A 24,317-nucleotide genomic window follows, 5' to 3' on the forward strand; every position below is an offset into this window, starting at 1 on the left:
CTTACAATTATTTACACTAGTGATCTACATCTCTTTAAATCTCTCAGTGTATTGTGACTTCATATCAACACCTGTGATAAAAATAAACTGAGTGGGTCAGGCTGGAAAACCTGGTGAGCACATAGGGTTTTCAACCCACAATAATATAATTATTATTTTTAAACATCAAACAATCAACCCAATTACCCATTCCCGTTATCCTCACATTACCTCCCTAAAACATCTAACACAAGGGACCTAGTCAAAGGACTATCATTGGGATGGAGTATATCTGGTGAGCACACAGTTCACACAGTTCAAATAAACACACAGTTCGAATAAACACACAGTTCGGTTAAACACAAAGTTCGAATAAACACCTACAGGTTGCGAGCCTGTTAGTGTTCCACTGGACTGTCTAGAATAGTCCGTGGTCGTCATCTATACTCCGCTAGATGACTAGATCATCAAGAACATCTATAACGAGGCATCTCATTATTTCATTTTATCACACAGCAACTAATACATCTACCCATGTTTTACCCAACACATTTTGTAGATATAAAATACATATACAGTTTAAATCATTGAAAACATGTATAAAACGTTCATCCAGCATAGATAGCAAGTATACAGATAATATACACACACAACACGTAATTTATATAAAATACTTCATATCTATGTGTAAGCTGAAAGTAACTATGCACTCACCTGAGAAGGTGGTGACTCGGTACTCGGACAACGCTTCGTTTACTTTAAAATAATTTCCTTTGACGAAACCTAGTATTATCACCACTAGATTTTAGTCTAATATTACCATGACTAATTATTAGTCTTATTATTATTATTATTATTATATAAGCGTTTAAACAATACTTTCCAACTACTATGTACAGACAGGGGCCAGACATAAAACACCGGAGGGCAGGACCATTTTGGCGTATAGCACTTCTGAAATCCAACAACCCTATGCGGCCCTTTAAACCAGATTTCCCGTACCGCGAGTAGTTAAAAGATATTATAACGACACTTATATAAGTCATAATAATAGCCCAAATATTTATTATAAATTTATAATAACAATACTAATTTTAAATATAAACTATATTTAAAATAGGGTAAACATAACTTACTTTCAAGGGGATTTTAGCTAGGAGTCGGGCTCTGCAGGGGCAGAACTTCGTCGCTGAATCTTTCTAAGAAAGATTCGTGCAGCGCTTCAGCGCTCACCTTACTATACTAAAACTACAGAAAGAGAAGTCGAATCACGAGGGACCGAAATGCTCGGGGGATAAGGAGAGAAAGACTCTTGAATCAAGAGAATGGTGCAAGAAATATGAGAGCCCAAGGCTCTTATTTATACTAATTGAATTTTCAAAAACTACCTTCCATAATTACTTAATGACCTTTTAGTTATATAAACAACTAAACACCCCTCTATAATACTATTTTAAATGGATTTAATGATCTTTGTACTAAACTAATGTCGAAAGAACTCAACATTAGTTTTATAATAACCGCATCGTCGATACCTTTCTAATGATATATACATATGTATATATATGTGTACATATACATGATTTATACTTTATTTTAATACGTAAATATACTACTATAATTTGTAACTCACTCATATGAACTCCGTTTTTGACGTTATTTATATCCACGCGTAGGTGGAGACATACTCTACAACTTTCGTTTAGACTCCGTTGGTTAATTTTGACTTTATTTTTAAAGTTATATTTTTAACAGGCCAGGACAGGATTAGTCCGTTAAAATCTCATAACTTCTTTATTCGATGTCCATTTTCGTCTGTATTTTTATCGTTACGCTACTAATAACGAGATCTTCGATTCTTGTTTAGGTTGTGTCGGCTAAAAATCAATCGATCTAAAATTCGAATTTCGGGCTGTACACCGCTAATCCGAAACTTCGAAAAATCATAACTTCTTCATACGAAGTCAGATTTGGGCGTTCTTTTTATCGATGTTCTTAGTTTAACATATTCTACGACTTTTGTTTAGAGCGCTAAGGCTAAATCTCTATATATCATAAATTTACTATTTACGCTTCCCGGTGCCGTGCCGGTTCCAACGCGAAACTTCGACGGGTCATAACTTCTTCGTTATAACTCGGATTTCAGCGTTCTTTATATGTACGGAAACCTTGTGACATATTCTACAAATTGGTTAAGATTATTTATTCTAAATAATCTTTTTGTCAAAAAGTCGTTTTCGACCCCTATTGCCTCTAAATTGACTAGCCCGGATCTGCGGGCGTTACACAAACTTTCCATCAGTAAGGGCGGGAGTGACATGTTTTTCTTGATTGCATCCTGAATCAGCTGCTTGCAAAGTGATCTTTTGTTGTTTCAAGTCATGAGCTGCTTTTGGGCCACATGTCTTCAAGTGTCGTTTCAAATGACTAGTACTCGAGCTTGATATTATGGCGAGTCGACCTTTACAAAATCTACACTGTGCTTTCATAGTCCCATCAGGCATCTTAACTTCAGTAAAATCTGCCCATACTGGAGAAGTCTTTGGTCTTTTCTTCTTTTGAAAATGGGAACTCCCTTCATCTGCATTTTCTTCATTGTTTGTAGAATGGGTGTTTCTGTCATTTACCAAACCATCATTCTCTTGTTGCGAGTTTGGAGCTGATGAAATATCAGAAGGTGTGTTTGATTCCATCTGCAAATCAGAAAAGTTACCACACAAATAAATACATTAATACTTCAGCCAACAAAAAAACATTAATATTTCAGCCAACAAAAAGAAAAGAATTGAGCTGTTCTATCTTAAAATTTAACAACAGAAATCCAGAATCAGAATCATAAACAGTGTTCAGCAAGCTTGCATGATACTGAAACAATAAATTAATTTTTTTTGTGTAAGCCTAAATGGTAATAAAACTGATATGAAAGTACTAATGGCTTAATAATGACAAGATCCAAACAAGATTTCTGTTATTACATCTGCAATATATCTTATTCGGTATGTAATTTGAATTCCCATACTCAATTTTTCCCTTTTGAATTCTTAAATCACATAATAAGATCTAACAATTATCATGTTTTATAGATTACAGATTAAAAATCAAATGATTACTGTAAGAGACTATCACTTACATACACATGGACTATTACTGTAAGACACAAAAGGAACTAAAAGCTGGAAATCGAATATTACTGTAAGAAAAAGAAATCGAATATTGCTGTAAGAAAAAGAAAGAAATACGGACTTACATTCAATCGTATGTATGTATGTGTCGTTCTACGTTCTTACTCAGCAGTCAGCAACAATCGATGAACTAAAGGCCGACGATTATGAATGGTGGACTAGCGGCGACGAGCACAGATAGTGCACCGACAGGCGGCAACCGATATGTGGAGCAACGGATGAGGTGTCGGCGATCTGCAAACGGCGATCTGTGTTTTTCGAATTGTGAAGGATTGAAGGTCTGAACGAACGATAGGGGTCAGGGTCTCAGGGGATAAGGCGAATAGCGAATTAGTGATAGTCGATACCGATAGCTAAGGGAATGAAGGTTTAAGGGTTTTTTTTGGGTTTGGGAATTAGGACTTTAGATGGATCATGGATCGACGGATAGGGATATCACTTATCAGGCATTTTTTTTAGTTTTTTTTATTATGTTATTAATGATTAAGAAAATTAAAAAAATGGCATATATGTAAATTACATTAAGCTCGACTAAGCTCGCGAGCCGTACAAGATGAGTATTTTAGTACTCGAGCTCGGCTCGATAAGGTACTCGAGTAGCTCGAGCTCGAGCTCGGCTCGATTAAGGTCGAGTCGATTTCGAGTATTTTTCGAGTCGGTCTCGAGTTTCTCACGAGTTGGCTTGTCTCGTTTACACCCCTAGTATGAGATTGTGGTGGAGAACTCATGGGAGTTGTTCTGAGGCTGAAGGATGTGTCATCCTGTCAGCATGGAGTGGATAAAGTTGGGCTCAGACCGGGAATTCCGGTGGTTCATGGTTATTTTTTTAACTTGTATGAGTTGATTGATTGTTGTGTTTTGGAGCGAGTGAAGTATCATGGAATGATACTCAGTTGATAAGTTGATAAGTTGGAAAGTGTGGTTGTCAGACGACGAGGCCGGTGGCCGGCTTGAGGCGGTGATCAGAACACCACGGGAAGAAAAATTGGGGCATGGGTTTCAGTGGTTGTGTTTTGAGGAACCTGGTCTGGTAAATGCCAGGTGGTGCATTGCGAGAGTAGTCCTGGAGATGTGTTGCCGCAGGCTTTGAGGACGAAGCCTAATTTAAGTGGGGGAGAATTGTAACATCCTGGAATATCAGAAGTTGAGTTGAAGGGCTAAAAGTGTAAGTGTGAAAGGCAACTCGACGAGTCCACGAGTGGACTCGACGAGTAGGGTCGCGACTCTGGTCGCGTGTCAAGTGACCAACTCGGCGAGTAGCGTGGGTGGACTTGGCGAGTTGGTGCCGAGTGGAGAAAACCCTAATTCCGGGGGATGAGCCCTATATAAAGAACATAACACTTCTTCCCCAGCCTCTTTACCTTGCCTTTGAATTCTAGAAACCCTAAATCCGTGTGAGCCTTCCTTGGTGAGAGCTTAGAGCCTTGGAGGAGGTAATCTTGGAAGGAAATTGAAGAGCAAGAAGAGTGGAGCAAGGGGTTTTGCAGAGAATTAGTTCATTCATCAGTGGGAGCCTTCATTTGAGGTAATAATCTTCTGTTTGAGCCTTTGTTCATCTAGATCTATCTTTTGTGGGGGGTTTTGGGGCATAAATGAGATCCATCTCGAGTTTGGTGTAAGATTTGAGGTTGCTACCTCAGATCTAGGTTGTTAATGATCCAGAAAGCCATAAAGTCTATGCTCAAGAGTTGTTGGTGAAGTTCTTTTGTCCCAAACCCTAGCCCTAGAGTGTAAAATGCCTAGATCTCCTTGGATCCACGTAAAGTTTGCCACTTTACGTGATGGATGGATTGTAAAAGAGTAGATCTATGGTTTAGAGCTTCTGCATGGCTTGGAAAGTCTCTGTATGGTTTCAGATCTAGGGGGACTCGGCGAGTTGCTTGAAGATAGGCTGGAACTCGACGAGTTGGAAGAACAACTCGGCGAGTTGGATGAATATGGTCAGGAACTCGGTGAGTTGGAAGAACAACTCGGCGAGTTGGTTGCAGATAGCCTTGGACTCGGCGAGTCTGGTCGTGAGGTCCTAACCTTTCTTCTGGTTGAGCTGTGAATCAGTGAGTCAAGGGATGACTCGGTGAGTCGAGTCTGAAAGGACTCAGAGTTGGTGGACTCGACGAGTCTCGGGGTGACTCGGCGAGTTGAGTCACGGATTGAGGGAAATTCTGTGCTTGGGGACTCGACGAGTCATCGGGTTGACTCGACGAGTAGAGTCAGTCATGGGTTGACTTTGACTTTGACCAAGGGTTGACCAGTTGATTTCCAGGGGCATTTTGGTAATTGTTGGCATTTGTTTTGAGTTCAGTGTTTTGGTGGTTGGCCAGTGGTGGAGATCGTATCAGTGTTCGGAGCAGCTTGGGTTTATCTGTTCAGTCGGCAGTTGCGAGGTGAGTTATCCTCACTATATCGACAGGGTCTACGGCACCAAGGCCGACCCTTTTATCGGATTGTGATCTGGGTATCGTTGTTATGTTTTGATTGTTGTGTTGCATCCTTGTAATTAGGATGGTATATGTTAGAGACCTGGTTAAGGTCGGTATCCTGGTATATAGGATGATGTTATGCTAGTGATCCATTAGGTCGGTATCCTGGTTAGGATGATGTTATGCTATGTGATCTTTTAGATCGGTTTGATTGGATGCGATATGTTATATGACTGAATGTTTATGTGCACATGGTTGTTGGACTGGGGTGGGGTTGAGGCGGGACCTGCTTTGTGTTGTAGGCCAACATACCCAGGGCGGACCGGTTATCTCGAAGGCCCAACGAGCGGTCCGGATAGGCTGTAGGCCCCAAGAGGGCGGACCAGACGTGCCGAGGCTCGGAGAGTGGACCAGGCCGACTGAAGGCCCAGTGCGGGCGGACCAGTCATACTGTAGACTCAGAGAGTGGACCAAGTGGATTGAAGGCCCGGTGCGGGCGGACCAACCACACTGTAGACTCGATGTATGTGGTTAGACTCGGAGGGTGGACCAGATGGACTGAAGGCCGGTGCGACGGACCAGTCACACAGTAGACTCGAAGTGCATGGCTGTTCTGTGTTCTGTTATGTTATGGCATGTTATGCGTGTATGGTATATGTGGTTGGTATTTTGAGGATATATCACTAAGCTTTCGGGCTTACAGTTGTGGTTGAATGTTTTACAGGTTGTTCAGGAGACCGTGGCAAGGCAAATGCGTGATCGTACCGCTCCTCATGTTTATGTTTTATGATGTGGTTCTGGGAAGACTCTAATAATAATAGTATTGAAAACCTTTTTGTAATAACTTCATGAAACTGGGTGGTTTTTGAAAAAGTTTAAATTGATTGGAATTTTATGGTCGTTACAAGAATGATACCAAAATCAAGCTGATTGGTGACCGGAATAGAGATCGGTGCTGGAAAAACAGGTGAAAAACGGGAAATCGCCAGAGAAGAGAGAGAAACAAAGAGAGGGTTTAGGGTTTAGGGGTTTAGGTTTAGGGTTTAGGGTTTAGGGTTTTGGGTTTAGGGTTTAGGGGTTTAGGGTTTATGGTTATGGGTTTTAGGGTTTTAGGGTTTTAGGGTTTAGGGTTTAGGGTTACGGGTTTCGGGTTTTGGGTTTTGGGTTTCGGGTTTCGGGTTACGGGTTTCGGGTTTCGGTTTTCGGGTTTTGGGTTTCGGGTTTTGGGTTTAGGGTTTTGGGTTTTGGGTTTCGGGTTTCGGGTTTAGGGTTTAGGGTTTAGGGTTTACGGTTTAGGGTTTTAGGGGTTTAGGGTTTAGGGTTTTAGGCTTTTAGGCTTTTAGGCTTTTAGGGTTTAGAGTTTAGGGTTTACGGTTTAGGGTTTAGGTTTTTTTTTTTTTTTTTTTTTTTTTTGGTAAAAGGGAATCCTTTGGCAAAATATATTAAGAATAGGAAGAGATACAAAAGAAAAGGGAAAACGCTCAAGTAAAAGAAAAAAGACTAGCAAAGCTAAGGGACATGCCCCGAAGCAAGGACAAAACAAACAAACAACTATAGACTAACTAAATAAAGACCTAAAATCGTCATCCCTGATCAATTGGAGAAGAGATACAACCACGATGAGAAGAGCTCGACATTGCGTCAGAAGCTGGGTGTGAAGTTCTCGAATGAAGAACTGGAGGGACACGAGAATCATCATCAATATCATCCACTATTTGATGGGAAAGAGCATCAAACATGTTAGTGGAGACTTTTTTCTTTGGCTCTACACGGGAAACTGGTTTGTAAACTTGAGAGATCTTTATAGCAGGACCTTTCCCTTTACGGTTGTCAATGGGGATCTTCTTATTTGGAATTGGAAACGTTCTAGATTTCCTCTTGATTATTTGGTATCCTTCATTATCAACGTCTTTTGGGGAGGGCATGGCCGACTTTGGTTCGGGGGTACTAATCGTATGAGTGGGGCATGTAGCATGGTCATGGCCAAAAAATTTGCAATGATCGCATCTCTTTGGGTTCCAATAATACTCCACTCTAAGTGTTGTAGATGTAGCACCTTTAGCCGTGACCGCTTTGATTTTTATTTCCTTAGCCCAAGGATCTTTAGCCGATATCTCGATGAGGATACGGGCAAACACCGCTCTACCAGTAGTCCGCTCACACATAGTTATAGTGTAAGAATCAACCTCCAAAGGCCTTTCAAGTTTACTTGCAATGAGACTAAGACCATCTTTATTGAAGAGTTGGAGAGGGATGCTAAATATATTAACCCAAACGGGGACCCGATCATGAGTTGGTTTTTCAATGAAAACGTCCGGGTCCCATTTGCGGAGGAAAATAGGAATACCATTAATCTTCCAAATGCCCTTTTGAAGAACATAGTTTAAACCCACATCATTATCAAATTTGAAGAAAAATACATCGTCGTCATTGATGAAGATGTCACAAACCCCATGATCTTTCCATAAATCTAGAGTACGCTCCTTAACTAGAGGGAAAGCAAGTCTTTGTCCCACAAAATATCCATATAAGGTTCGTTCATAAGGAGCACTTCCGTTAATCATGATCTCCGAAGTGATAAGCAAAACATCAACATCAAAGAAGTCAAGGTTATTAATAAAATCTAATTTTAAAGGATTAACCTTGTCATCAAAATTAGAAGTAGCATCAACAACCATAGCAGCGGATTTATTTTTCTCGGAAGGGGGCTGGGTAGACGTTGGATCAGAGCTATTTAAATAATTGGAGCAGCCCAAAACTATGTCCGCAAATGAGAGAGATGGTTGAACGAATTTTGGGCTATTAGGCCCAAAAGAAAGACGAGATGGGATAGAATCATCCAATGTCGGCTGAGGGGTAAATGGGAGGGAGGCAGTCACGCGCCTGGTAGGAGATTGGGGACGAGCTTTGGAGGCAAGTGAAGGGTTTTCTCCCATAATAAATGCATTGTCCCTTAAAGGAGGAAAACAATTAATGTGGGTGGGCACCTCAGCATGTGTAGAAGACGCCACCTCAACATTGGGACCTAGAAAAGCTTCTGGCGGATCAGGCTCATTCCCAAAGGTATTTTGACTTTCCAAATTCTTAGAAACCCGTTTCCCCAAGAAAAGAGAAACCGAAAAATGTTCATTACCAGCAGCGGCAGGGGAATCTTTTCCAAATACATCATGGGTTTCCTTAACCATGAAGGTTGACTGAGGCAGATTAATAAGGGGATTAGAGATCGAACCGTTTTGGAAGCGACCTCCTCGCAGCTCAAAGAGGCAACCGTCGCGTAGAGGCAGTCGAACAACGATGAGAATTCCTTACAACAGTGAGAGAGTCGGTGGGTGGGGAGTAGCCATCACGATCGGAGATGGAATTCCGACAGGGGGTAAATCACGAACCAGTAACTCAACTTCTGAATCTGAACAATCCTCAACCACTCCATCTTTTTTGGCGAGATTTTTAAAGGCATCGACATAAGCATGGTGAACGTTTCCAGCTTTGAAGACTTCGCTGGGAGCTTCAAGAGATGGGTCCGTCACCATGCATGGAGGGGATGGGCTGTCGTCATGAGGGGTTCGGGTCGACTAAACCGGCGAAAGAATTCTGGTAGAAGTGAGATCACAAACTGAAACCTCAACATCAGAATCTGAGCAATCCTCAACCATTCCATCTCTTCTATCGGATTTTTTAAACGTGTCGATATTTGCATGGGTTACACCTTCTGAATCGACAGCAACTTGGGGGGCATTGAAAGAATCTTCAAAAAGATTTTCATGAACCCTTTCTTGACCAAACTCGTGAACAGGACCTTCAACATCCTCATTATCATGCGTACCACAAACAACTTTTTCAACGGAGGATTCACATGAGGCTTCGTGTGACACATGGATTGGTGAGTTGGAGAAGAAGAGACCTTTGTTGCTGTGGTTACTAACACAAAAGGCAGTGGAGGATGAGGAACTATCAACAAACTCAGAATCTTCATGATTATTATTTGACCCAACATCCATTTCATCCTTTTGGGGGCTATCTTCAAAGTGGAAAGAACGAAGAACAACAGCCTCTTCATCATGATATTTTGATTTTTTCCTTGAAGATCTACGTACCCTATGAATCTTCCCCATAATATCACAACAACTTAAGAAATTAACAAACAAAAACCAACAGATTATAAGAAATTAAGCATGAAACCCACAAGAAGAACAAGAACACTTAATCTCCAAAGGAATTTCCTAAAGAGAAAAATTCTAGAGAGAGAAAGTATTCCATGGGTTTAAGGTTTAGGAATTAGGGTTTAGGGTTTAAAAGTTGAGGGTTTAGGGTTTAGGGTTTTTTTGGAAAAAGAGAATCCCCTTGGAAAAATATATTAAATATAGAAAGATTTACAAAAGAAAAAGGCAAACGCCCAAGAAAAAGAAAAAATAAGACTAGCCAACCTAAGGGACATGCCCCAAAGCAAGGACAAAACAAACAAACAACTATAGACTAACTAAATAAAGACCTAAAATCGTCATCCCTGATCAATTGGAGAAGAGATACAACCATCGTGAGAAGAGCTCGGCAGTGCGTCAAAAGCTGGGTGTATAGTACTCGAATGAGGAACAGGAGGGACACGTGAATCTTCATCAATATCATCCACTCTTTGATGGGAAAGAACATCAAACATGTTAGTGGAGACTTTTTTCTTTGGCTCTACACGGGAAACTGGTTTGTATACTTGAGAGATCTTTATAGCAAGGCCTTTTCCTTTATGGTTGTCGATGGGGATCTTCTTTTTTGGAATTGGAAACGTTCTAGATTTCCTCTTGACTATTTGATATCCTTCATTATCAACGTCTTTTGGGGAGGGCATGGCTGACTTTGGGTTGGGGGTACTGATCGAGTGAGTGGGGCATGTGACATGGTCATGGCCAAAACATTTGCAATGATCGCATCTTTTTGGGTTCCAAGAATTCTCCACTCTAAGTGTTGTAGATGTAACACCTTTAGCTGTGACCGCTTTGATTTTTATTTCCTTAGCCCAAGGATCTTTAGCCGACATCTCGATGAGGATACGGGCAAAAACCACTATACCCGTAGCCCGCTCACACATAGTTGTAGTATAAGAATCAACCTCCGAAGGCCTTCCAAGTTTACTTGCAATGAGACTAAGAACATCATTTTTAAAAAGTTGGAGGGGGATGCCAAATATATTAACCCAAACGGGGACCCGATCGTGAGTTGGTTTTTCAATGAAAACGTTCGGGTCCCATTTGCGGAGGGAAATAGGAATACCATTAATCTTCCAAATGCCCTTTTGAAGAACATACTTTAAACCCACATCATTATCAAATTTGAAGAAAAATACATCTTCGTCATTGATGAAGATGTCACAAAGCCTATGTTCTTTCCATAAATCTTGAGTACGCTCCTTAACTAGAGGGAAGGCAAGTCTTTGTCCCACAAACTATACATATAAGGTTCATTCGTAAGGAGAACTACCCTAAATCATAATCTCCGAAGGGATAAGCAAAACATCATCATCAAAAGAATCAAGGTTATTAATAAAATCTAATTTTAAAGGATTAACGGATTGGACCTTGTCATCAAAATTAGAAATTGGATCAACAACCTTTGCAGCATGGCTAGGCGGAAGTGTAGAAAAAAATTCTGGCTCTGAAGTGGGCTGTATAGGCGCTGGATCAGATGTATTAATAATTTTAGAGCAGCCCAATTAAATATCCGCATAAGAGAATGAAGGTTGCACATGTTTTGGGCTATTAGGCCCAAACGATAAGGGAGAAGGGCTACACACATCCAATGGCGGTTAAGAGGTAAAAGAAATTGTATCACTTTGAAGGTTAGCCACGTGCCTAGGAGGAGAATGGGACGAGATTGAAGGAGCATTAAATGTGGCAATTAAAGCTTTGTCCCCACCCATAAATGCATCATTAATTCCCATGGGGGATCGTGTAAGGTAGCCGACGGAGACCCCACTACCAATTCATTTTTTTGAGAAAATTCCAACAGGTGTGGACCCAAGCCAGCCTCATTTTGACTTTCTATGAGAGGATCGCAATAAATGCCCATCAAAAACCCACATGTAGGAGGCGACGAAATCTCCATGCAATCTTTTTTTTATTTTTTTTTATTTTCGGGGGTAGCAGCATTCAATGCTTGATCGCAGGAAGGTTGACTTTCCATATCCAAGATTAATCCCTTACCCAAGCATGAAGAGCCCGACACAGGCTCCACAACATTTTTTGCAGGCAAATCTTTTCCAGAAAGAGAAAGCCCCATCGACGAGGGTTGACCATCTGAAAAAATCTCGATCAATTTACCAGGAGCCGATCTAGCTTGCGCCGGCGCTGCCATGGCCGGATAATGAATCAAGGGTCCTTGACCGGAAGCAACCACCTGGACCGGACGATAGGTGGGAGGAACCGACGAGGGGATATCGGATCCAGAGGGTGGATCTGGGGACGCAACAACCAGAGAAAGAATTTCGGTAGAAGGGATTTCGTGAACTAAGTCCTCAGCATAAACATCAGAATCTGAAAATTCCTCAACTGCTCCATCTTTTTTGGCAAGATCTTCCAAAGCTTCATCATTAGAATGACGTTCATCTCCTGATTCGAGAATTTCATGGGGAGCAGTTGAAAATTTTCCAGATCCATTACCATGGTCGTCAACGTTAGCATGGGTTTCAGCAGCTACAAAAACATTTCCCATCACATAATCTTTTCCAGTTTCGTGAGTAGAGGAATCCTCAGTTTCGTGAGAAGAGACAGCCTCAAGTTCATCAGGTTCTTGAGTAATAGGCTTTGATGTAGCATCATCACCAAGGTTCTTAGATTCAGCAGCAACTTCGCAAGAATCAGTGAAAAAGAATGCATTGTTGCTATGATTGCTTACACCTGGAGCAGAAGAAGAAACGTACCCCATACCAGATTCAGAATCTCCAAGAACATTATTTTCTTTCCGAGGGCTATCTTCAAAATGAAAAGAGTCAAGAAAACCATTACCTTTGTGATACAAATTTGATTTTTTCTTTGATGGTCTTCTAACTCTGTGAATCTTTCCCATGACTAAAATCAACAAATAAACAACAGATTAAAAGATCGGCAGCATAAAAACCCAGAAAATTAACAAGAACACTTAATCTCCAAGAGAACTTCCTAGAGAGAAAAATTCTAGAGAGAGAAAGTGCTCCATGGGTGGGGTTTGGGTTTAGGGTTTAGGTTTTTTTTTAGATAGAAGGGTTTACCCTTGGCAAATATTATTAATAAAAAAAGATTACAAAAGAAAGGAGGGCAACGCCTATGAAAAAATAAAAATAAGACCAAGCTAAGGGACAGGCCCCAAAGCAAGGCAAACCAAAGCAAAGCAAAGTACTAGCTAGACACGACCTAAAACAACATCAACCCGGGTCAATAGAAACAAAGATATGGCCACCGTGAGAGGAGCTCGGATGCGTATCAGAACATTGGAAGGTATCTCTTGGATTGGTGACAGGAGGGATGCTAGAATTAACTTCAGTGTCGTCAATTCTTTGATGTGAGAGTGCATTAAACATGTTGGACGACACAATCTTTTTTTTTTGGATCACGAGTGATTGGCTTGTGGACTTGAGCGATCTTTAAGGAGGGCCCATTGCTTTTCCGATTGTCAACTTGAACCTTCTTTTTAGGGATAGGGATAGCTCTAGTTCTCCTTTTAACCTTTTGGAAACCTTCTTTGTCAACTTCTTTCGGGATGGGCGCGACCGTCATTTGGACGGCAGGGCTAGTCATTTGAGTGGGACAAGTGGCAAGGTCGTGACCAAAGATTTTGCAATGGTCGCATCTCTTTGGGAGCCAAGAGTACTCCACTTTAAGGGTGGTAGAAGTAGCAACTTTGGCCGTGATTGGTTTGATTTTTATATCATTTGCCCAAGCTTCATTAGCCGACATCTCAATGAGAATACGAGCATAAACCACTCTACCCGTAGCCTGCTCACACATGGTGGAGGAGTACGAATCAACCTCTAAAGGCTTTCCAAGTTTACTAGCTATGAGACTTAAGCCATCTTTATTGAAGAGTTGTAGGGGAATACCAAAAATATTAACGCAAACGGGGACCCGATCATGAGTTGGTTTTTCAATGAAAATATTCGGGTCCCATTTTTCTAAGGAAGAGAGGGATTCCATTAATCTTCCAAATTCCCTTTTGAAGGATGTAATTCATACCCTTTTCATTATCAAATTTAAAAAAGAACATGTCATCATTATTAATAAAAATGTCGCATAACCCATGTTCCTTCCATAGATCATGGAGCCGATCTTTGACAAGCGGGAAAGCAAGCCTTTTCCCCACAAAATATCCATATAATGTTTTTTCAAAAGGAGTGCTACCCTTTTCCATAATTTCCGAGGGAATTAAAATGTGGTCATCCTCCAAAATATTAATATTATTTATGAAATTAAGAGAAATAGGCTAGGAAAATACCCCATTAAAAATCCCAGCGTCATTGGAATGAGGATCTGCGTTAGCAGCAATTGGATACTCTAAATTGGGCTCAATAGGAATTGGGCCGGCTCCACCTTTTAAAATGTCAGCAAAAGAACATGGGGGATGGGCAGGCCTTGAACTAATGGGCTCATAATGAATTTTAAATGGGCTGGAGATAGCAGCGGAAGCCTGATCAATATCTTGGGTGTCCAACACGCACTTGGATGGGGAGTGGGAGAACGAATTGGCAGCATTAAAAGCTTTGAATCCAACATTTGAATTTTGTTCATCTAATAAAGGGGGGCAATTTCGGCCAACAACAGATGAAGACAAATGGAGATGTGTTCTAACGGGAGATGGTAGATACCATGTTGACATAGTTACGCATTTGATCGACTGGCCAAAAAATCCAGAACCTCATGTCAAAGTTGAATGGATAAAGGAAGTCCCCATCAAAGTCCTTTGCTTCATCTGGCGAGCAAGTCTTGGGAGGATACCTACAGCTCAAGGAGACAACCGTCGGCGTAGAGGCAGTCGAACAACGATGAGAATTCCTTAGAACAGTGAGAGAGTCGGTGGGTGGGGGAGTAGCCATCACGATCGGAGATGGAATTCCGACAGGGGGTAAATCACGAACCAGTAACTCAACTTCTGAATCTGAAAAATCCTCAACCACTCCATCTTTTTTGGCGAGATTTTTAAAGGCATCGACAGAAGCATGGTGAACGTTTCCAGCTTTGAAGACTTCGCTGGGAGCTTCAAGAGATGGGTCCGTCACCATGCATGGAGGGGATGGGCTGTCGTCATGAGGGGTTCGGGTCGACTCAACCAGCGAAAGAATTCTGGTAGAAGGGAGATCACAAACTGAAACCTCAACATCAGAATCTGAGCAATCCTCAACCATTCCATCTCTTCTATCAGATTTTTTAAACGTGTCGATATTTGCATGGGTTACACCTTCTGAATCGACAGCAACTTGGGGGGCATTGAAAGAATCTTCAAAAAGATTTTCATGAACCCTTTCTTGACCAAACTCGTGAACAAGACCTTCAACATCCTCATTATCATGCGTACCACAAACAACTTTTTCAACGGAGGGTTCACATGAGGCTTCGTGTGACACATGGATTGGTGAGTTGGAGAAGAAGAGACCTTTGTTGCTGTGGTTACTAACAGAAAAGGCAGTGGAGGATGAGGAACTATCAACAAACTCAGAATCTTCATGATTATTATTTGACCCAACATCCATTTCATCCTTTTGGGGGCTATCTTCAAAGTGGAAAGAACGAAGAACAGCAGCCTCTTCATCATGATATTTTGATTTTTTCCTTGAAGATCTACGTACCCTATGAATCTTCCCCATAATATCACAACAACTTAAGAAATTAACAAACAAAAACCAACAGATTATAAGAAATTAAGCATGAAACCCACAAGAAGAACAAGAACACTTAATCTCCAAAGGAATTTCCTAAAGAGAAAAATTCTAGAGAGAGAAAGTATTCCATGGGTTTAGGGTTTAGGGTTTAGGAATTAGGGTTTAGGGTTTAGGGTTGAGGGTTTAGGGTTTAGGGTTTAGGGTTTTTTTTGGAAAAAGGGAATCCCCTTGGCAAAATATATTAAGTATAGAAAGAGTTACAAAAGAAAAGCGCAAACGCCCAAGAAAAAGAAAAAATAAGACTAGCCAAGCTAAGGGACATGCCCCAAAGCAAGGACAAAACAAACAAAAAACTATAGACTAACTAAATAAAGACCTAAAATCGTCATCCCTGATCAATTGGAGAAGAGATACAACCACCGTGAGAAGAGCTCGACAGTGCGTCAAAAGCTGGGTGTATAGTACTCGAATGAGGAACAGGGGGGACACATGAATCTTCATCAATATCATCCATTATTTGATAGGAAAGTGCATCAAACATGTTAGTGGAGACTTTTTTCTTTGGCTCTACACGGGAAACTGGTTTGTATACTTGAGAGATCTTTATAGCAAGGCCTTTTCCTTTACAGTTGTCGATGGGGATCTTCTTTTTTGGAATTGGAAACGTTCTAGATTTCCTCTTGACTATTTGATATCCTTCATTATCAACGTATTTTGGGGAGGGCATGTCTGACTTTGGGTTGGGGGTACTGATCGAGTGAGTGGGGCATGTGACATGGTCATGGCCAAAACATTTGCAATGATCGCATCTTTTTGGGTTCCAAGAATTCTCCACTCTAAGTGTTGCAGATGTAACACCTTTAGCTGTGACCACTTTGATTTTTATTTCCTTAGCCCAAGGATCTTTAGCCGACATCTCGATGAGGATACGGGAAAAAACCACTCTACCCGTAGCCCGCTCACACATAGTTGTAGTATAAGAATCAACCTCCGAAGGCCTTCCAAGTTTACTTGCAATGAGACTAAGACCATCATTTTTAAAAAGTTGGAGGGGGATGCCAAATATATTAACCCAAACGGGGACCCGATCGTGAGTTGGTTTTTCAATGAAAACGTTCGGGTCCCATTTGCGGAGGGAAATAGGAATACCATTAATCTTCCGAATGCCCTTTTGAAGAACATACTTTAAACCCACATCATTATCAAATTTGAAGAAAAATACATCTTCGTCATTGATGAAGATGTCACAAAGCCTATGTTCTTTCCATAAATCTTGAGTACGCTCCTTAAATAGAGGGAAGGCAAGTCTTTGTCCCACAAAATATCCATATAAGGTTCGTTCGTAAGGAGAACTACCCTAAATCATAATCTCCGAAGGGATAAGCAAAACATCATCATCAAAAGAATCAAGGTTATTAATAAAATCTAATTTTAAAGGATTAACGGATTGGACCTTGTCATCAAAATTAGAAATTGGATCAACAACCTTTGCAGCATGGCTAGGCGGAAGTGTAGAAAAAAATTCTGGCTCTGAAGTGGGCTGTATAGGCGCTGGATTAGATGTATTAATAATTTTAGAGCAGCCCAATAAAATATCCGCATAAGAGAATGAAGGTTGCACATGTTTTGGGCTATTAGGCCCAAACGATAAGGGAGAAGGGCTACACACATCCAATGGCGGTTGAGAGGTAAAAGAAATTGTATCACTTTGAAGGTTAGCCACGTGCCTAGGAGGAGAATGGGGCGAGATTGAAGGAGCATTAAATGTGGCAATTAAAGCTTTGTCCCCACCCATAAATGCATCATTAATGCGCATGGGGGGATCGTGTAAGGTAGCCGACGAAGACCCCACTACCAATTCATTTTTTTGAGAAAATTCCAACAGGTGTGGACCCAAGCCAACCTCATTTTGACTTTCTATGAGAGGATCGCAATAAATGCCCATCGAAAACCCACATGCAGGAGGCGACGAAATCTCCATGCAATCTTTTTTTTTTTATTATTTTCGGGGGTAGCAGCATTCAATGCTTGATCGTAGGAAGGTTGACTTTCCATATCCAAGATTAATCCCTTACCCAAGCATGAAGAGCCCGATGCAGGCTCCACAACATTTTTTGCAGGGAAATCTTTTCTAGAAAGAGCAAGCCCCATCGATGAGGGTTGACCATCTGAAAAAATCTCGATCGATTTACCAGGAGCCGATCTAGCTTGCGTCGGCGCTGCCATGGTCGGATAATGAATCAAGGGTCCTTGACCGGAAGCAACCACCTGGACCGGACAATAGGTGGGAGGAACCGACGAGGGGATATCGGATCCAGAGGGTGGATCTGGGGACGCAACAACCAGAGAAAGAATTCCGGTAGAAGGGATTTCGTGAACTAAGTCCTCAGCATAAACATCAGAATTTGAAAATTCCTCAACTGATCCATCTTTTTTGGTGAGATCTTCAAAAGCTTCATCATTAGAATGACATTCATCTCCTGATTCGAGAATTTCATGGGGAGCAGTTGAAAATTTTCCAGATCCATTACCATGGTCGTCAACGTTAGCATGGGTTTCAGCAGCTACAAAAACATTTCCCATCAAATAATCTTTTCCAGTTTCGTGAGGAGAGGAATCCTCAGTTTCGTGAGAAGAGACAGCCTCAAGTTCATCAGGTTCTTGAGTAATAGGCTTTGATGTAGCATCATCACCAAGGTTCTTAGATTCAGCAGCAACTTCGCAAGAATCAGTGAAAAAGAATGCATTGTTGCTATGATTGCTTACACCTGGAGCAGAAAAAGAAACGGACCCCATACCAGATTCAGAATCTCCAAGAACATTATTTTCTTTCCTAGGGCTATCTTCAAAATGAAAAGAGTCAAGAAAACCATTACCTTTGTGATACAAATTTGATTTTTTCTTTGATGGTCTTCTAACTCTGTGAATCTTTCCCATGACTAAAATCAACAAATAAACAACAAATTAAAAGATCGTCAGCATAAAAACCCAGAAAATTAACAAGAACACTTAATCTCCAAGGGAACTTCCTAGAGAGAAAAATTCTAGAGAGAGAAAGTGCTCCATGGGTGGGGTTTGGGTTTAGGGTTTAGGGTTTAGGGTTTAGGTTTTTTTTTAGATAGAAGGGTTTACCCTTGGCAAATATTATTAATAAAAAAAGATTACAAAAGAAAGGAGGGCAATGCCCAATAAAAAATAAAAATAAGACCAAGCTAAGGGACAGGCCCCAAAGCAAGGCAAACCAAAGCGAAGCAAAGTACTAGCTAGACACGACCTAAAACAACATCAACCCGGGTCAACAAAAACAGAGATATGGCCACCGTGAGAGGAGCTCGGATGCGTATCAGAACATTGGAGGGTATCTCTTGGATTGGTGACAGGAGGGATGCTAGAATTAACTTCAGTGTCGTCAATTATTTGATGTGAGAGTGCATTAAACATGTTGGACGACACAATCTTTTTTTTGGATCACGAGTGATTGGCTTGTGGACTTGAGCGATCTTTAAGGAGGGCCCATTGCTTTTCCGATTGTCAACTTGAACCTTCTTTTTAGGGATAGGGATAACTCTAGTTCTCCTTTTAACCTTTTGGAAACCTTCTTTGTCAACTTCTTTCGGGATGGGCGCGACTGTCATTTGGACGGGAGGGCTAGTCATTTGAGTGGGACAAGTGGCAAGGTCGTGACCAAAGATTTTGCAATGGTCGCATCTCTTTGGGAGCCAAGAGTAATCCACTTTAAGGGTGGTAGAAGTAGCACCTTTGGCCGTGATTGCTTTGATTTTTATATCATTTGCCCAAGCTTCATTAGCCGACATCTCAATGAGAATACGAGCATAAACCACTCTACCCGTAGCCTGCTCACACATTGTGGAGGAGTACGAATCAACCTCCAAAGGCTTTCCAAGTTTACCAGCAATGAGACTTAATCCATCTTTATTGAAGAGTTGTAGGGGAATACCAAAAATATTAACGCAAACGGGGACCCGATCATGAGTTGGTTTTTCAATGAAAATATCCAGGTCCCATTTTCTAACGAAGAGAGGGATTCCATTAATCTTCCAGATTCCCTTTTGAAGGATGTAATTCATACCCTTTTCGTTATCAAATTTAAAAAAGAACATGTCATCATTATTAATAAAAATGTCGCATAACCCATGTTCCTTCCATAGATCATGGAGCCGATCTTTGACAAGCGGGAAAGCAAGCCTTTTCCCCACAAAATATCCATATAATGTTTTTTCAAAAGGAGTGCTACCCTTTTCCATAATTTCCGAGGGAATTAAAATGTGGTCATCCTCCAAAATATTAATATTATTTATGAAATTAAGAGAAATAGGCTAGGAAAATACCCCATTAAAAATCCCAACGTCATTGGAATGAGGATCTGCGTTAGCAGCAATTGGATACTCTAAATTGGGCTCAATAGGAATTGGGCCGGCTCCACCTTTTAAAATGTCAGCAAAAGAACATGGGGGATGGTCAGGCCTTGGACTATTGGGCTCATAATGAATTTTAAATGGGCTGGAGATAGCAGCGGAAGCCTGATCAATATCTTGGGTGTCCAACACGCACTTGGATGGGGAGTGGGAGAACGAATTGGCAGCATTAAAAGCTTTGAATCCAACATTTGAATTTTGTTCATCTAATAAAGGGGGGCAATTTCGGCCAACAACAGATGAAGACAAATGGAGATGTGTTCTAACGGGAGATGGTAGATACCATGTTGACATAGTTAGGCATTTGATCTACTGGCCAAAAAATCCAGAACCTCATGTCAAAGTTGAATGGATAAAGGAAGTCCCCATCAAAGTCCTTTGCTTCATCTGGCGAGCAAGTCTTGGGAGGATACCTGCAACTCAAAGAGGCAACCGTCGGCGTAGAGTCAGTCGAACAACGATGAGAATTCCTTACAACAGTGAGAGAGTCGGTGGGTGGGGGAGTAGCCATCACGATCGGAGATGGAATTCCGACAAGGGGTAAATCACGAACCAGTAACTCAACTTCTGAATCTGAAAAATCCTCAACCACTCCATCTTTTTTGGCGAGATTTTTAAAGGCATCGACAGAAGCATGGTGAACGTTTCCAGCTTTGAAGACTTCGCTGGGAGCTTCAAGAGATGGGTCCGTCACCATGCATGGAGGGGATGGGCTGTCGTCATGAGGGGTTCGGGTCGACTAAACCGGCGAAAGAATTCTGGTAGAAGTGAGATCACAAACTGAAACCTCAACATCAGAATCTGAGCAATCCTCAACCATTCCATCTCTTCTATCGGATTTTTTAAACGTGTCGATATTTGCATGGGTTACACCTTCTGAATCGACAGCAACTTGGGGGGGCATTGAAAGAATCTTCAAAAAGATTTTCATGAACCCTTTCTTGACCAAACTCGTGAACAGGACCTTCAACATCCTCATTATCATGCGTACCACAAACAACTTTTTCAACGGAGGGTTCACATGAGGCTTCGTGTGACACATGGATTGGTGAGTTGGAGAAGAAAAGACCTTTGTTGTTGTGGTTACTAACACAAAAGGCAGTGGAGGATGAGGAACTATCAACAAACTCAGAATCTTCATGATTATTATTTGACCCAACATCCATTTCATCCTTTTGGGGGCTATCTTCAAAGTGGAAAGAACGAAGAACAACAGCCTCTTCATCATGATATTTTGATTTTTTTCCTTGAAGATCTACATACCCTATGAATCTTCCCCATAATATCACAACAACTTAAGAAATTAACAAACAAAAACCAACAGATTATAAGAAATTAAGCATGAAACCCACAAGAAGAACAAGAACACTTAATCTCCAAAGGAATTTCCTAAAGAGAAAAATTCTAGAGAGAGAAAGTATTCCATGGGTTTAGGGTTTAAGGTTTAGGAATTAGGGTTTAAGGTTTAGGGTTGAGGGTTTAGGGTTTAGGGTTTAGGGTTTTTTTTGGAAAAAGGGAATCCCCTTGGCAAAATATATTAAGTATAGAAAGAGTTACAAAAGAAAAGGGCAAATGCCCAAGAAAAAGAAAAAAATAAGACTAGCCAAGCTAATGGACATGCCCCAAAGCAAGGACAAAACAAACAAACAACTATAGACTAACTAAATAAAGACCTAAAATCGTCATCCCTGATCAATTGGAGAAGAGATACAACCACCGTGAGAAGAGCTCGACAGTGCGTCAAAAGCTGGGTGTATAGTACTCGAATGAGGAACAGGAGGGACACGTGAATCTTCATCAATATCATCCACTCTTTGATAGGAAAGAGCATCAAACATGTTAGTGGAGACTTTTTTCTTTGGCTCTACACGGGAAACTGGTTTGTATACTTGAGAGATCTTTATAGCAAGGCCTTTTCCTTTACGGTTGTCGATGGGGATCTTCTTTTTTGGAATTGGAAACGTTCTAGATTTCCTCTTGACTATTTGATATCCTTCATTATCAACGTCTTTTGGGGAGGGCATGGCTGACTTTGGGTTGGGGGTACTGATCGAGTGAGTGGGGCATGTGACATGGTCATGGCCAAAACATTTGCAATGATCGCATCTTTTTGGGTTCCAAGAATTCTCCACTCTAAGTGTTGTAGATGTAACACCTTTAGCTGTGACCGTTTTGATTTTTATTTCCTTAGCCCAATGATCTTTAGCCGACATCTCGATGAGGATACGGGCAAAAACCACTCTACCCGTAGCCCGCTCACACATCGGTGGCTCTGTGAAAGTCAACCAAGCTATTTTAGGAAAAGATTCCCCTGCCTTTGTTGAAAAAACCTCTGCGTCGTTTCCTTCTTCTATGGTTACAGGTGGAAACCTTACTGGGGAAAGTCAAAAGTCTTTGGATGGTGGGTCCGAAATTCGAGCCGTCATTTTTGGAGATAAAAACATGAAAGAGCCTCCTGCTCGTGATAGCCTTCCCATGCACATTAATTGCCTCCCTTTATTTTTTTTGGAAACGGCAAATATATTAAATAAGAAAGGAAACAAAAAAAATCCCGACTAGCAAGGAGCTAGCAGGGAACATATAGTTTCAGTTTACATCATTAGCATCACCTACTGCATTACATTGGAGTTCAATTAATTAAAAGGGCATGAGCACCAAACAGCCCATTCACATATCTTTGCCGATCTCCTGTATTTCAACCACATGTATACACGGGCAAAAACCACTCTACCCATAGCCCACTCTATCCTTGACGATTCATCACAGCTTCAATTCTATTTTTATGTATTTTTCCTTTAACAATTCTATGAAAAAACTTAGAATTGTTGTCACCCTCTTTTAGCCAGTGCATTTTAGCTTTCTATTTTAAAAACCTCTCCTCCTTGTCATAAGCTTTTTTAAATTCTCCAAGAAATATGGCCTGCAATTCACGCAACTGAGAATTGTAAGGATCCAAATCCAAGTCAGCTTGAACCGCTTCCATCTCTTTACGAAAATGATTAACATTTTCCGAGAAATGCCCCTGCACCTTTAAAAGATTGCGAATTGGTTTTTTTGAGAATTTTAAGCTTTTGTGTTAAAATAAACATTTTAACACCTTGAATATTGTCACACCCCCAAACCAGAATGGCGGAAACATTCGGGGGTGGATGACTTCACGTAGTATCACAACCATTGAATATTGTAAAGAAAGTAACACAACCATCACATATATAATGAAAACGTATGTTGTTGCGTTATACATAATAGCAAAAGAATATTACAATGAGATAATAAATGTTCAATAATAAAACATCCTTAGTGTTCCTTTCTCCAAAAGCTGGTGGTTACCTGTATTACTGATTCCCTGAGGAATACAAGTGGTTTCGAAAAAGTGTCAACAATTAAGTTGGTGAGTTCATAAGTGTTTTGCATTGAAAAGTATGTCCTTTTTGTTAGTAAACCGATGAACGAGGTTTTCAGAAAATCCAATATTTTCTATAAATGATTTGAAAAGTTTCCCGTGTTGGGGTGCGTTTGTGTTTTCCATACTTGAATAATAGTGATAAAATTTGTGTTAACGATAAAATGGAAAACTGAAATGCATATATGAATCTCGTAAATCTAACTTGTTTTTATACTTTTATGTGAGTTTTATAACCATGCTATTGACACTGATGGCCTGTAACAACGTTCTTCAGGCGTTGGAACTGTTATGACATTTGTCACCCCAGGCCTGCCGGCCTAGCTGTAGCTAACAGCTTAGGTGTGGGATTGTCAATCCCGTATAGATCTATACACAAGTATCACGCTCCCCCTACAAGGGATTATGGTATATAATACAGGACTTAATAATGCATACTCGAACGTACGTGAAGCTGTCTCACATTACTTGGTATAAACAGATTTACGATGATAAAGACTTCATTTGAAAGCATTTCATTTGTCAAGATGTATATGTAAAATATATGAATAACTTGTTTGCTATGCTCGTTATAGCTTTTCAAAAGTATGTTTTCATTTAGTAAGAATATCTTGGTGATATAATAGCCTTCTAAGCATCAAGATGTTTATAAAAACGATACTTCGACTTATAATGTACTTGTATCCCCCCCCCCCCCCCCCCCTAAAACATGAAAAGAATTGAAAAGTAGGGGTATGAACTCACTTGTTAAGTTTGAAGAGAGAGGCTAGGGTTGAGCAGAACTTCGACCGCGGATGGTTGCGTCGTCGGGCTCTTCGGGGATCTCTGCAGCGTAAATCTTTCGTCGGGGGCTCGAGTGCGGAAACCGAGGTGAGGGAATGGTCTCTGGTGCTTGGAAGGGTGTGAGAGTATCTGGAGAATTTGTGAATGTGTGCTTAAACTCGAGCTTATGCCTTCTATTTATAGGGCTGGAAACCCTCGTACGCGGCGCGTACTTCCGGAGTACGCGGGGCGTAAAATGGCGTCATGGCTTACGACTCAGGTCTAGCTAAGCGTAGCTTG

At 40.9% G+C, this 24,317-nt stretch overlaps 1 protein-coding gene across 1 annotated transcript; it reads right to left on the minus strand.

The window, feature by feature from the left end:
- Positions 1-13,116: 13,116 nt before the first annotated feature.
- LOC111906722 (uncharacterized) lies at positions 13,117-13,737 on the minus strand. Its single transcript, XM_023902493.1, has one exon. It carries the CDS (start codon positions 13,735-13,737, stop codon positions 13,117-13,119), a length of 621 nt encoding a protein of 206 aa, XP_023758261.1.
- Between the last annotated feature and the right edge of the window lie 10,580 nt (positions 13,738-24,317).

The sequence above is a fragment of the Lactuca sativa genome, chromosome 4, assembly GCF_002870075.4.
Source record: "Lactuca sativa cultivar Salinas chromosome 4, Lsat_Salinas_v11, whole genome shotgun sequence".
Classification (NCBI taxonomy): domain Eukaryota; kingdom Viridiplantae; phylum Streptophyta; class Magnoliopsida; order Asterales; family Asteraceae; genus Lactuca; species Lactuca sativa.

Bases quoted from the DNA above. Each gene is read 5' to 3' on its own strand.
- LOC111906722 (XM_023902493.1), bottom strand. From the start codon at position 13,737: ATGGAATCCCTCTCTTCCTTAGAAAAATGGGACCCGAATATTTTCATT.